At 37.0% G+C, this 15535-nt stretch overlaps 1 protein-coding gene and 1 non-coding gene across 2 annotated transcripts in view; both read left to right on the top strand.

Moving 5' to 3' along the window:
* The window catches only part of LOC102524907 (mitochondrial import inner membrane translocase subunit Tim23), a 27790-nt gene extending 12255 nt beyond the window's left edge, over positions 1 to 15535 (top strand). The window contains exons 3-7 of the mRNA XM_006216081.4: positions 1416 to 1509; positions 1728 to 1812; positions 4500 to 4558; positions 6542 to 6652; positions 15027 to 15535. Coding sequence (XP_006216143.1) covers positions 1416 to 1509; positions 1728 to 1812; positions 4500 to 4558; positions 6542 to 6652; positions 15027 to 15142 — 465 coding nt within the window. The 3' untranslated portion in view covers positions 15143 to 15535. The remainder of the gene's footprint in view (positions 1 to 1415; positions 1510 to 1727; positions 1813 to 4499; positions 4559 to 6541; positions 6653 to 15026) is intronic.
* LOC116282393 (small nucleolar RNA SNORA74) lies at positions 3796 to 3998 on the top strand. Its single transcript, XR_004191908.1, has one exon. It is a non-coding gene; the product is annotated as a small nucleolar RNA SNORA74 (small nucleolar RNA).

Here is a 15535-nt window from a genome sequence, read left to right as displayed (position 1 = left end):
GTGATCCATTTCTGAGTTGGACAGTTATTTACCTTACCATGCTAAATGCAGCACTCCTTAGAACCTCAAACAAGAAGCACAATTTAAAACGAAGTCATTAATCGAAAAGTCAGGAAGAACCCAAGATTTACAAACCTATTTATAATAAATATATTGTGACATGGGATCTATTCAGAGTTTGCCTAGGAGACCATTTCTGTGTGATGAGAGTAAATGTGCTTGTTTATTTGTACCATGTTTGTTAAGAACCTGTGCACAAGCCAGAAATTAAAAACCAGTGCAGAGCTAGGTTTCCTAATCAGAAATGCACTTACCAATATTTGCCAAAGGGTTGTTTGCTTGTTGTTAGTGTTTGTTGCTAGGGGTGTGCGCTCTCCTGGTAAAATAATTTTTTTGCTCCAGAATATTTTATTAAAAGTTTTATATAAAAAAGACATGTGTCACACTGAATAATGCATTGAAGCATGTGTCTGATTGTGTTTTCTATTCTCTACAAATTAACCAGCCATGATGGAAGTTAAGAGAGTAAATACTCATTTTGGGGAGGAAAACTTCAAAAAACTGTTCATTTTTAAGTGCAAAGAAAGCTTATAATAAAATAGACTTTAAAAATTACAAATAAAAATCTGTGTAGCAAGGAAATTTAAAAAGATAAAATAAGCCCTGAAGGGGCGTAGTTTAACCAGTTCTGCTTAGGAGGCTTGGCAAAAAGTATTTGTTCTTCATGAAAGTGTATCGTATTGCAAAGTCAGCCCTAGTGAGCACTTCTCAACCTAAGATTCTTGGGTGACCTTCATACCAAATATTTTATATTCACTGGAAAGAGAATCTATAGCTTTCTAAGATTATCAAAGGAGTACATGCCCTCCAAACAGTTAAGAATTATTAAGGAGGTGATTTTGCCCTTGCGTAAATGATCCAAACTATTGTGCGTTCATAGTTTCTGCTCAGTTTTTTAATGGTCATTTAGTCTTACATATAGTAAAATGATACTTGGTAAATAGTAGCTACAGAACAAAAGTTATTTTCTCCTTCCAGACTGGTATTTTCTTACCTCTCATAGCTTTCAGTTCACCTCTCTCCAGAGACACCCTTCCTAAACTCCCTTGCACTCTTGCTTCAAATTTATCACTAAGGCAAATTACCTACAATCTGTCAAACTTATATTGAGATGCAAAGTCTTGAATAAGAATCTCTCCTAAGAACTAATGAGCATAACCATATGTATTGTATATGTCATTCCACTTTGACATGTTGATTTTGTTGCAGAAAGTTTTATTTGACTAACTATAGTTGGGTTTTACTTAATTTATGATTTTACGCTCTGTGAAAACCTGCTTTGAAAAATTAAACACTTTGCAACTACAATGTCTTTTGAAGGGATCTCAACTTGGTTTTTATTATTATCCCTTTAGGATACAGATGAGTTTATATTACCAACTGGAGCTAATAAAACCCGGGGCAGATTTGAACTTGCTTTCTTTACCATTGGAGGATGTTGTATGACAGGTTAGTATTTATATGTTTTTTTAAATGTCCTCAATCAAAGGTGTAGTCAAAGGTACTTAAAATCAAAGGTAATTAGAATATTGGTTTCAAGGTTGTTTTTAAAAAATCATTATTTGCATTTTTCTTATTATTAAATAAAAATGAAAAAGAATCAGAAGTATAGTTGTTCTTTAATATAAAACTGATTATTTGGATGAATTGTTACTATGATTTGCCAGGGGCTGCATTTGGGGCAATGAATGGTCTACGGCTAGGATTGAAGGAAACCCAGAACATGGCCTGGTCCAAACCAAGAAACGTACAGTAAGTTTCATGTAATCATCTGATGTCATAACGTTTGAATATTAATTTCTGCTTTGTTGGCCTGATGAGCACACTTTTGAGATGCCAGATGCTTCGAGTATTGATTTTTGGTCAGCTCTTTTTTTCTGGTATTTTGTTTTTCCCTTATTCAAAATAAAAGCAACTTAAGAGTCAGATTACCAAGTCTACCCTTTTAAAAGGAGTGGCTTTTTAGTCAGTGTCCCTCAGTCAGCTGGTGCAGTGTTGGGCAAGAACCTGTGCACAAGCCGGAGTGCATAGGTTCTTACCAAACACTGGTAGCCCAGCCTGGCTTCTCAGCTGGACCTGTTCCATTTTACGGGCCTATATAACATGCTTTTCAAATTGTTAGAGTACTAGTACATTATTTGGATTATTCAGCGGTGTGCAAAACCATAGGGTATGGTAAGTGAAGAAATAAGAAGCACATAAGTGTAATTGCTAAATTTGCTCTCATTTGACTTGAACATTTCGTTGACTTCACTCTCCATTTCTGAAGTGCAAAGATGCCAGAAAATTTAAATGAAATTTCTAGAACTTAGAGGTAGTTCCAAAAGGAACAAGACAGTCTTCTGTTAAGAAATTGAAGTTTGCAGAGAAGAGAAAGTGCAATTAAGGTTAGAAAATGTATGTGATGTGTATCTTCACCCTGCTTAAGAAATGAACATGACAGGTTCCTGTTGCTATTCCATAAATAATATATTTATTTAGTTTTGCATGTTTTTATACTGTGTATGAGCAGGGTCACACAGTCTGTGTTCTTCCATGAGTCATGGTTCTACTTTCGGACCCTGTAAGCTCCATTTTTGTTACATGTTAGTTAGCCAGCAGATGGCAGTAGGTGTGCTAGAATGAGACCTTGGGAAACCTCACAGCCTGCCAAGTTTTTCATAATCCTTTTACTGTGTGGATCATTGCCCTTGCTTTACAAGCCCAGATCCTTGAATATTTTTGTATTTTTATTTATATATTATATATATTTATATATGTATATGTATGTGGGTTTTTTTTTTTTTTGGCGACTAGAAGTAATGGAAGTGTTTAATGGAGATACTGGGGATTGAACCCAGGACCTCGTACATGCTAGGCATGCACTCTACCACTGAGCCATACCCTCCCCTTGTATTTATATTCTTAATATTTGTTCTTTACTCCAGTTTTTTTTACTTTTTATATTACAGATAATTTTGAATATATGCTAAAGTAGACAAAATAGTACAGTGAACACCTATGAAGCATTATCCAAACTCAACAGCCATCAAGCAGCACCAGGACCAGTTGTGTCCCATCTCCTTCTTCACTCCCACATTGTTTTGAAACAAATCCCCAGCATATTGTTAAATACCAATTTGAAAGTGGAAGTTCTCTTAGAAGAGATAGCCTTTGTTTGTTGAAACCATCATAGTTATTAATTTTTTTGGAGAGAGTTGAATTGGTTCGCATTTTTGAAGTTAGGTTTTTTAAATATTATATACAATTTTAATGTAATCAGTCTGATCTTTCAAATGGAGAGACAGCATTTAAAAAAAAATGGAAAGATAATAGGATTTCAGGCCAGACAGATCTGTGTAGTTTCAAAGCCTAGTTTCATTACTTACTGTTCTGGGATCTTAGAAAAGTTTCTCTGCATTCTGCCTTCAAGGGTTATTGAGAGGTGATTAGAGTAGTTAAGGGCCCAGATAAATGGAGGTTTGTTGCCCAGTCATATTCCAAAGAATCTTGCCAGTTTGCAGTGTCACCAGCAATATAAAGAAAATTAATAGTTTTAAAACCTTGTTACTAATGGGGGGAAAAGTGCTGAACTTAATTTATTAGAATATGTAACAAATAATGTGTAATCATTACTAATTTATGAGTAATCCTTTAGAAGTAATACAGATTTTTGTTATTGAGCATTAATTTAAGTGAGTGTTTAAATTAAATTAAATGAATTCTTTTACTATATGTTTTTGTAATTCCCTAATTTCCAGCAGTAGTCAGCTGTCGGGATAGAACCATTCCTGTGATGGTGTTACACTGCTGGGAGATAAATGTTCTGTCTTCTTCTCCAGCTGCCTCTGTCACTGTTCTGGTGACATCTGGCACTGGTGCAAGGCAGAGCTGTGCTTCCTTGAGAGTGTGCTAAGCATTCACTTTGGCTGCTTAGTTCTAGTCTGGGAGCAGACACAGAATATGCTTTCTTCATGTATTCTAGTTAGATGACTTTTTCCTTCTCTTTGAGTATTTCTCTTTAATTTTGCTTTATATTCCATAATATTCTACATTTTGATTCTACTTAATATTCTAAGGATACCCCCCACCTCCAGCCAGGAAACTTAATTGTAAGCTAGTTTATCTGTTGTGATCTCATCTTTTTAACATAGATCAGTTCCTGTGATCTTCTTTATAAAATACATTTCACGATGTCATTCAAACCTTTTATATATTTAGTTTTAGAATTTTCTTTACTCATTGCCCAAAGATATTGAAGTTTTTAGCCTAACCTTCATTTATATTTATATAAAGTAAAAGCTATCCTTACTGAATTCTGAGGAGGTGTTAAGTTTTAAAATTAAGAAAACTTTGGGTACCTTGTTTATACATTTAAAATCACTGTAATTAACAGTTTTTCTAAATACTAGAGAAATAATGATTCTAAATACAGTTTCTTTTTCTTTCTTCCCTGCTAGGATCTTGAATATGGTGACGAGGCAAGGGGCACTTTGGGCTAATACTCTAGGTTCTCTGGGTAAGTAGATATCTCACTTGATAATAAATCATTAAGGCAAAGAAAGAAGGTACACAAGTCATGAACAATTGGATCAACCAAAATTCTGGTCCCAGCAGGTTAAAAATTATCTTCACATCCACTCTGGGGTGAGTGGTGTAGGTACTACTTAGGAGAAGACCATAAACTATACAGCAAAATAATCCTGGGCACTAGTACCATTTTGAATACCATTTCTGAATGTTTTAAACACTCTGTTCTCTCCTATCCAAGCAAGACACCAAATAAAATTATATTTTAACTAAATGAAACCCAGATAATTTAGGTCCGAGACAGATGGTTTTGTGTGTTAGGAAAGGTTCAAGGTCCTGTAGTAAGATGTGATAGATTAATCCAGCCCTCCCAGTATGTTTTCCTAATGACCCATTCATCATTCTTAATTAGATTTCCCAGACTTAATTGCCACAGTTGCGGTAGGGCCTTTGTAGATACTGAAAACATTTGCAGTTTAAAGCAAGGGATAACACAGTCCTTAGTCAGGACCGCTTACTTTGATACTGTATTTTATATGAGTCATTGACTCTTCTGATTACTTCTGACCCTACTTGTGGCACGTATGCCCTAATCCAAAGTTTATTTGAAAGTCTGAAAATCTTAACTGTGGCAAATTAAGTAAGGGAAGATGTAGGCATCTCATTGAAAAGCTAGGAAGAACCTCTGTATGACAGAGTAAGATCTTAGCCTTGACATGGGCTGTGGAAGCAGTGCATGTTCACACTGTGAAGTCAGATTCACATTTGGGATCCTAATAAATGGCTGCTTTCTTATGCTGCCCGTGACCCCAGTGCCCCCGCCACCATACACAGTAACCTTCTTGGTGTCTGTGTCATTGTTTACTTTCCTAAAGTAATCAGTCTTCCTGGTCTGCCTGGGACTTTCTCAGTTTTAGCACCTCAAGACCATGCTCCAGGAAACCCTCAGTTCTGGGCAAATTGGGTGGCTAGTCACCTGGTATGTTTCCATTGTACTATGACCAGTCACAGTGTTCTGCTCAAGTTCAGTTTCAGTTAAATAAATTGAAACAGAAAGAATAGCTTTTATAGAAGTACAAAAACATAACAACAGAGGAGTTGTAAGGCTGAGTTTAGTGTAATTTTGAGGGATCAGATGTTATAATTTTGAGAAAGGGTAAGGAAAAGGGTTAATACATTCATGGCTAATGGGTATCTTTACAGGCATCAAAGAATGGTGGTTGGTTGGGGGCAGGGGGAGGTCTTGTTAAAACTAAATAGTACCTTTCAGCGACTGTGAAGTTAGAGAGATCCCGGCCAGACAAGGACATAAGATCTAATTGTCCTCCCAGCCCTTGGACCCTCCCCCAAATCTCCTTGATAAAATTATTTGACACTCCCCCCCCCCCAAAAAAAAACTAAATAGTGCTAGTGTTAGGATTTTTACATATGCAAGAACCAGATCTCACTTTTCTTGAATTATATATTCAAGAATGTATATTAAATGTGAGTTATATTTAGTTATAGGTTTCTTAGAATAGAAATACATACGGGTTTTTTTTTGTTGTTTCTAAATCCAGAAAGTACAGTTGTTATGGATAAAATGGAAGTGAAAATAAAGATATTCCTCCTGGGACTTCCCAGTGGTACTTTCCATAAATAGCTAGTATAAATTTCTTCTGAATCTTTCCAAACATTTTCATACACACACGTGCCTGCTTTATGTTAGTGAATAGAGGACCTCCTGCTTTTTGTTTTAAGTCAGTACATAGTATTCCATTATATGGAAAGTCTCCTGGATCGTTCCCCTTTTGAAGCTCATTTTATTTGTTGCTAGGCTTGTGTTACTACAAAAAGTGTTCCAGGGATCATTGTGTATATGTCTTTGAATACTTGCAGAGTGATGTCTATAGAATACATTTATCTAAATATAATCGCCATTCTGAGTTTCAGTTCACTTTTTTAATGCTGTTCAGTTCCATTTCCCCTGTAGCTTTGCTCTATAGTGCATTTGGTGTCATCATCGAGAAAACACGAGGTGCAGAAGATGACCTCAACACAGTAGCAGCTGGAACCATGACAGGCATGTTGTATAAATGTACAGGTAGGTACTGTTGAATGGTGGAGCTGTCTCTTAATACAGTTGAAGTATGCTTTTTACCCATAGTTTTAAAAGGAAACTATACATTTTTTTTTACAGTATAATCTAATGTTCTCTGACATCTTGTGGTTTGGGGGTTTGTTTTTTTATTTTGTTTTTCAATTTTTGTAAAATACACATAAGAAAATTGACCATCCAAACCATTTTCTAAGTGTACAGTTCAGTAATGTTACTGTATTTACATTGTTGTGCAGCTAATCTCCAGAACTTCTCTTCATCTTGCAAAACTGAAACCCTTTACCCATTTAAAAACGACAGGTCCGCATTTCCCCCTTCTACATAGCCCCTGGCAGCCACCATTCTGCTTTCTATTTCTGTGAATTGACTAGGTACTTCATGTAAGTGAAGTCTTGCAGTATTTTTCTTCTTGTGATTGGCTTATTTCATTTAGCATAATGTCATCAAGGTTAATCCATGTTGTAGTATGTGTCAGAATTTCCTTCCGTTTTAAAGCTGAATAATACTCCATTGTACACATATACCACATTTTGTTTATCCATTCATCTGTCAACAGACACGGGTTGCTTCCACTTTTGGGAGCCGGGCATAATGCTCTTATGAACATGGATGGACTAAATACCATTCTACTTCAAAAAAAAAAAAAAAAAGAATCAAAACCCTCAGAGTTGAATCAGAGTTACCTGGGTGAAGATCAAATCTCAAAATCTCTTCTAAGATGAAAAAGAAATTAACATTCACTGAGTTATGATTATACAGTCAGCAATAAGCACTTCATATAACTTGTTTCACTTAAAACTCTGTGAACTGATAATCATCACACCCTGATTTTATAGATGAACACAGTGTTAATATGATCTTTTTCATAAGGTCATATAACTAGCGATAGTCCCAAATTTTTCATCATATTTCTGTTTTAAATTGCCTAAATTACATACATTTTATACTCGGGCCTCTGTACTTTTGTTTGGTTTATTATGCTTCAGACGTTTGATTGAGTAATTTTGTTTTTATATAATTCCTCCATCACAAATATCAGGTAGCATTTTTGTTTCATTTTACTAGAAAGAAATAAGAGAGAAGTCTCAACGAGATTATAAAATCCAAAGTTTCCTGATATACCTGAAAGTAAGAGGTTTTCTTTATATTGAAAATGGATTACGTGTGGAATTCTATCCATAAGACCTCACAATACTTTTTGCAACATGTGCATGTGTTTTACATACATAACCAGAGCTCCCAGATAAAGTAAGACAGTAAATACCTTTTATGTCCATAAAAATATGACCTTGGCATACAAAAAAAAAAGTTTGTTATAAACCTAAAAATACTTTCACATTGAAAATCTTTAGGTCAAAGGAATTTAAAACCTTAATTGGCACCACAAGGGTGGCACTCAGCAAGTTTAGTTGACCCAAACCATGTTTACAAAAGATCAAGTTAAAATTTGAAAAACAAGAGATTTACACAAAAAACTGGAATTTCAGCTTCTTTTGAACAAATGGAAGGCACTAAGGTTACATTATGCTTGGTAGCAAGTGGCCAAAGCTGAGTTGGGGGAGCTGCTCCCCCCCACCGCTGTGGATGGGTGCTGAAGCTTCAGCTCAGTCCCCACCAATCTGTTTTCTTACTCAAGGTGAGCCATTTCGCATTTCCTGTGTTAAGGGTCGCCCTGAATGTAAGAGTGTATTCAATTATCATCTAATTTAAGACATATTACATACATTTTAAAGATGGAAAGGGAGAGGCTGAATACTTGATAGTGTCAAAAGAATAGGGAGCCTAGCTTTCTGAGTCAAGTGCTTCCTTGCAGTAGTAACATTTGTAACACAGCCTGGGACACCTCCAGCATAAATCATGGACGAATAGTCTCTTGGCTCAAAAGAGAAAAAGCAAAAAAGAATGTCCGCTAATTCTGTGTCAGGTGACAAGTAGATTTCAGCTTCCATTTCAGTGGTGGAACATAGAAGAGGTCAGTAATCTGCTGACCCAGAATTCCGACATGGGTTCATAGTTCCTGGCTGAACAGTTTAACTCAGCACATCAGAATTGCTCTGACAAAGGTAAATCAGTGTCTTTTATTGATTTCTGGTTTAGACTATACTTAAGACAGAGCCAGAATTATGAATTTTGTGTGGCAGGAATACATATATAAAGCTTCCAGATACAAGGATTTGGAAAAGAATTTAGGTATTCTTTTCGTCTGGAGTCAGCATAAACCGTTAGGAAAAGAAGTTTACATTCAGGGAAGGGTTAATTTCTGCTGACATAAAATCTTTCCAATCTCCAATGTACTCTTCTAAAATAGGAATTATTTTTTAAGGAAGGAGTTAAGAATGAAAGCAGTATGACTCAATTTAGGTATAGAAGCTACTTTTGCAGAAAGAAAATTATGAGGAAAAATACATGAGAAAGTGGGTAATTGTCAGACCAGAAAGAGACTACAGGAATAGTTGGGATGATACAATTTTAGTTCAGATCTAACGCTTTATTTAATGAACTGTGTGGATATTTTTCAGAGGGTGTGAAATGTCGTTATTAGGTTTCCTGTGCCATATGAAAGTCTGTTTAATAATGACCAGTATTCTGTCAGAATGAGAATAGCTGTGTTTTTGCTGTCATTCATAAGCTTAGGAATGTTGAAGAGGCCTCATCACTTCAAGAAACAAGACCTCCAAAACCAAAAGATATGGGTGCCTCTTACCCCCTTGCGAAAAATTCCTGAGCTGTTAACCCTATGCCTTCCATAAGAAAGTCACCTTATAAAAGCAAACTAAACTACTATATATAAAATAGATAAACAACAAGGTCCTACTGTATAGTATAGGTAACTATATTCAAATATCTTGTGTAGCCTATAATGAAAAAGAATATATGTATATATCTGAATCACTGTGCTATACCCCAGAAATGAATATATTATAAACTATCCTTCTTATTGTTAAAAGGTGCTGCTTATCAATGAATGCCAGGCCTTTAAAATTAAGCTTCATATGCTACAAACGGCCTCCTGATGACTTCTTTATTACTGACATCAACATTCTTTCAGTAAATAAAAATTCATTTAACATATATAAGAGGCAGAGAGCTGATGGCCAAAATATTTAAAACATTTCATCCAACCACTCAAACTAATAACTCAATAAAAACATTGAGTAAAGACATGACATAGCCCTTCAGGAAAAAATACACATGACCCCCCCCCCAAACAATAGAAGTTGCTCACAAGCAACGAGGAAAAAGCAAAATAAACATTTTTAATGTGTAGGTCCTTTGCTCAAGGCATCTAATTTTCAGTAATTTATCCTGCAGCCCCCTAAGCCATGCATACAAAGCTGTATGTACCAAGGTGTTTAAGACACCCTTCAAGGAGAAGGTGGTATTTGAACAGAGATGGACAGATGAGGTGCATGTGAGGTGGATGTCTGCAGGGAGGGTTTAGGTCCGGTAACAACAAGAACAAAGGCCCTGAAGTGGGAGTTAAAAGGCAGTAGGAGAATAGGAGGATCTGCAGTCATAAAAGTGGCAAGGGACCAAATTCTACAGACGATAGAGCTTCATAGCCACTGTGAAGATTTGGCTTAACTGGACTTTGATTAATTCTTACCATCTAAATACTAATATTTCCATTTATTTATAAGCCTTAAATTGTTTATTGCAACTTCTGGAGAGTTAAACTTCCAGCCTTCTCCTGAGTATAGAGTCTATATCAGGAGATGTTAAGTCAGGGTTTCTAAATTCCCTGAAACTTTCATAAGGTTCTCAAAGGGGTTTGGGACACTCTACCACCTGCAGATAAACAACCACCAAGAAACTATGAATCTGGCAAAAAATAGTCCTAAAAGGACACAGCAATGTGGAGGTCAAAAACAACTGGGATTTAGCGTGTTAAGTCTTGCATGGAAGCGCTGGGATTGCAGGGACAGGCTGGTGGATGGCGCCGATACGAGGAAAGCCCAGGAAATCTAGCTGCTGTGCAGTGCAAAGTCTCACATCCTGCCTCCACCCTATTACAAAGCTCAGAAAAAAGCCAAGAAGCAGGAAACAGCCTTCTAGTGACCTGATCACCTTTGATTTCTACCTTTCTCTCACCATCCACTCATTCCATCATTTGTGACGTTTACCGCCTGTCACCTGAGTTGAGGCTCTTACCACAAGCCCTTAACTTCTCTAAGTGTCTTTCATTGACCATTTTGACATTAGGCTTCTGTCTCCAGTTTCTAACCTACTTACTGTTTCTAGCTTAATCTTCCTCGAGGGTGGTCCTAATGCTGATACTCCCTATGCAGGAGCCTTTGATGATGACCCACTACCTTTCAACCTGAATTCAAACTTCTCACCGTAGCCTTCCATGTTCTAGTTTTAACCTGTCTTTCCAGCCTTTTGTCTCACAGCTTCCTTATGCACATCAGATGACCAAACAGATGAATTTAAAACACAGTCCATCCTTAAGGCCCAGCTCAACTGTTAACTGCCCCTTGAAAGACATTTCCCTGTCTCCTTTCTCTCTCCTGGAGGCAGTTTGGTATGGCGGGAAATACAGTGGGCTTTGGAGTGAGACTGGGATTGATTAGCGCTGGATCCCTGAATAGATGTGTAAACAAGAGAGTGACTTGTCTGAATTTCAATTTGCCTATAAAACAAGAGTGACTCTGTAAATTGCCTTGGGCAGTATGACCATTTTAACAATATTGATTCTTCCAATCCAGGAGTATGGGATATCCTTTCCATTTTTTTAAGTCTTCTTTATTTCCTTAATCTATGTCTTATAGTTCTCCATGTATAAGTCTTTCACCTCCTTGGTTAGATTTATTCCTAGGTATTTTATTACTTTGGGTGCTATTTTAAAGGGGATTGTTTCTTTACTTTAAAACAAGAGTGACTCTTCCCTTCATAGACTCGTAGACTCGTAAATGAGATGACCTAGACAAAACAGCCTACATGAACCTTCTGCCATAGCACATTTTGTATAGTTCTTACAAGACTTGACATAATTTTCCTAGTAGGAAGTCAGTAGACAAATACCTAGGATTGAAACATCAAGAATAGCAAGATAATCATGTTATTTAGAAACATGCAGGTAAAAAGCAAAGAATTAAAGTAGTTGCCTTTGGGAACTGGAATTAGGGTAAGGATGATGAGAACACCAGACTGTTGTGTGACACTAAAATCTCTTGGTACTGGCTTGACTTTTTAAATTACGTATGTGGACTGTGATAAAAATAAAAATTAAAGAAAAGCGAGCAAATATGTATCGACATAGTAAATTAGGCATTAGATAGGGAAGAGGAGTAGAGAATTATTGTTTTATCGGTACAGGGTTTCAGTTTTGCAGGGAAGTTCTCTGGAGATGGATGATGGTAGCACATTGACAGTGTACTTAAGGCTACTGAGCTGCACACTTAATAATGGTAAATTTTATGTTCTATGTATTTTACCACGATTTAAAAAAATAATTTTAACAGAAGTTTTTAAAGTTAAATAGTGCAAAAATTTGAATAGAAATTTGTAACCATCTCAGTGTGTAGGTAAGGCAAGGGCCACATACTCCTTCTGGCCAGATGCCTGTCTGTTCACTGTTTGCAGGCTTAGAATGTGTTCTACATTTTAAAATATTTAACATTTAAAATTGTTATAATAAGTACCTACATAGCCTTTGTACCATCAAAGCCTAAAATATTTACTTTCTGGGTGTTTGAGAAGAAATGTGCTGATCCCCTGTTAGCTCACTGGGCTAGCTCTGCTGCTCACCAGCTCTGTACCTCACAAACCAGGCACTTCAACATTCTGGGCCCCATTCTCCCACGTTTAGAAGAGGTGATGTTTGCCCTTTCTGGAAGAATTGTATAAGGATCCAAAAGATCGGGATAAAACTGACACACAAGGCTCATGTTTGTTGTGCTTTGTAGAGGTTAACCATTGGCCTTACTTGGTTACTCAGTGTTCAGAGCAAGTATATTTGCTGATCAGCTTCCTGATGAGCAAAAGTCGTTTTATTAAAGAAGGCTTAAAGCCGAGTCCCTCAAACTTCTAACAGATCAACCAGTTGGAAAACCATGAAATTAATGGAAAGAATTTAAACTGAAACATGTAATTAAAAGGCAACCCTTGAGTCAGGATTACTGTGCTTATTAGTAAATCAAACACTGCATGTGTTTGGTGTCTTCTTGCTGGAAACAGCTTTTTTCTAGCCTTCAAAGAAGTATCTTAATTGATTTGAACTGTTTGCTTCATTTTGGTCAGAAAGTAGAAAGCTTCTAGGGAATAAATTGTTCTTAAGGGGCACTTAGTATGCCACTGATGTCCAGAGATCTTACATCCTTACAGTTCCCAGTTTCATTGTTACTCCTGGTGCCTGTGTCCACGGAGGCTTGTTATTTGATAGATGAGAAGTAGTGGAAAATCCTTCTAAGAGGGCCACATAGAAATCATGTTCTTAGGACACTCAAAGCAAAGGGCCAACTGAAAGGGACACCTTGCAGCGGGTAGACTTCAGCCTCCTGTGGATCTGTAGTCAACTAAAGGTCCTGGGAAGTTGGTCTGAAGTTGAATGTTTGATAAAATTATTGTGCCTTCAATTACCTGCCCTCTATCCTTTTTCTAATAGCAATGAGGCCACCTTAGCTTTGCTTTGTTTTGTGTTGATTCAGAAGAGAGTATTTTATCTTTGTAACCTCCTTAAAGAACCCTCATTACCCTCAAAGTTTAGATCTAATAACAGCCATAGTGGTGGTGCTGTGGGTAACTTAGCATTTATTCTCCTGGGCTTCATAGTGCATTTTTTCCATTTTAGGAATTTGGTCTAATTATAGTTCACTTTCAGCCCCTATAACTTTTATTTGGCTAACTGTTCAAAGACACAAAGTATATCTTTATTAAACTGAGCCGATTGTTTTTAGTTAGCAGGTTGAGTACACATTACTTTTATAATTTTTCAACCATATTAAATACAGTTGCAAATTCAGTTGTCATGCTTAATGTAAGTATGGCAAGATATAAAGAGATGATGTGGGCTTCAAGGAGCTATCTCCCATTTACTTTACTTTTGTTTCTGATCTCCCTCCTGCATATTTGACAGCTGTTTATATATGATGCCTGCAGTTTCTGTTTGGGTCTGTTTGAGAGAGATAATTAGGGGCACTTCATAGTGGAAGCTTAAGTGGGTCAGCTATCTTAAGTCTTCAGGCCAGAGAGGCTCCTAGAGGGAGTGGCCCTGTAATCTATCAGCTGAAGCCATCTGGCAGGACATTCATTGCAGAAATATTTGGGTTAAAGTGTTCTAACTCAGCAGCAGCATCACTGAATTACACAGAATTTACTGGCTCATAGCTAAGGGGCCTCAAATAAGGTATTAACACTGGACCTTTGCCTTCCTAACACATGACTTGGAACAGATACACCATAAGTACACTATAGGCCACCTTAAGCCTATGATCATGACCCCTACTTGTTTGTGAAACTGTAAGAGAACATCAGGTATTTCTTAAAAGCGTCTTTGGGTACCCCCATTCCTCTTACTGGACTTGGGGGCTATTTTCAGATGACTGATTGAAACATTTGTTTTTGCACTTCAAATGAAATTATGTTGCTCATCTTTTTCCACATGAAAAATTGCTTTTTGTTGTTAAGCAAAAATGGTTAAAAGTAATCCTTGAATGTTTTTCAGCTAGTATGATGGTAAGTGCCTCATGGCTTATTAGTTGAAGGTTGTCTGACACATCGGGGGAGGAACAGGGGAGCTGATGAAGCACCAGCTCAAAGCCTGATTGTAGCCACCTTATCACCACTTTGCCTTGAGTCTTCAAAGTTAATATTTAGAGGAAGAGGACCTGTGCAGAGTCCAAAGGCTGTTAGTACTGTTTCCAAAGAGGGTGTCACCTTGTTGATGTTACAACCTTAAATCGATTGCCAGTACCAGGAAAGTTCTAAATTATGTGACTAGCAGGAAATTACTGATCTGGTGGGGACTTCAATAATAAGCATGAGATCTTGTCCAAAAGTGTTGTAGGATCAAGTCAGACTGAGAAAAATCACAAAATCATACTGATGATCTTAGGTACAAATTGTGAAATTAAAAGTGAAAGCAAAAAGCTTGTGAATGTGAAGTTTATGTGTTAAACAGGTCATTTAGGAAATCTTTCTCTCCTGAACTTCTTGGAGAGGTTTGGTTTATATTACTTTTACAACTTGGTTTCTTTTATTACTTTTAAAACTTTTATTCTACTGATTGGGATGGAATCTTCGTAACATCAACATGAATGGTATGGGTCAGTTTTATGATACCCTTATTTAACCCTTTGATGCTAGGACAGTATGCAATACAAAACTATTATTTTCTTTCCTTCCTTTCCTCTCCCAGGTGGTCTTCGAGGGGTAGCACGAGGCGGTCTAGCAGGACTGACACTCACGAGCCTCTATGCACTGTATAACAACTGGGAGCACATGAAAGGCTCCTTGCTCCAGCAGTCACTCTGAAGATTTCGCTAGCTTATGAATGGAGGACACTTTAGTAGTCATCCAGATCAATTAATAAGTCAGTCTGGAGTCATTTACTCTTCTGCCTACAATTAGTTTGAGAAATTGGAGATTCCAGTTTGCTGTGATGAAGATCATGGGCGGTTGACCAGGACTGGCACTCCTTCCAGCCATTAATGAGTTGAAGCCAAAACCCTTCGGTGGCTGAGTAATGTGGTTCTCTTCTCCTTTGAAGAAGATTCATGCACCTCCTACCCCGTGAACTGGAAAACCACTTACTCCCAAAATTCAGGTCACGCTTGTCAATACTGTTATCACCGTGTTTGTTCATTTAATGATCCAGGACTGTAATATTGCCCTGTATTCTGAATAAAGGGTGAAAATAGAACCAAA

This window comes from Vicugna pacos, chromosome 11 (assembly GCF_048564905.1).
Source record: "Vicugna pacos chromosome 11, VicPac4, whole genome shotgun sequence".
NCBI lineage: Eukaryota > Metazoa > Chordata > Mammalia > Artiodactyla > Camelidae > Vicugna > Vicugna pacos.
This window is presented reverse-complemented; position numbering and strand designations above follow the sequence as displayed.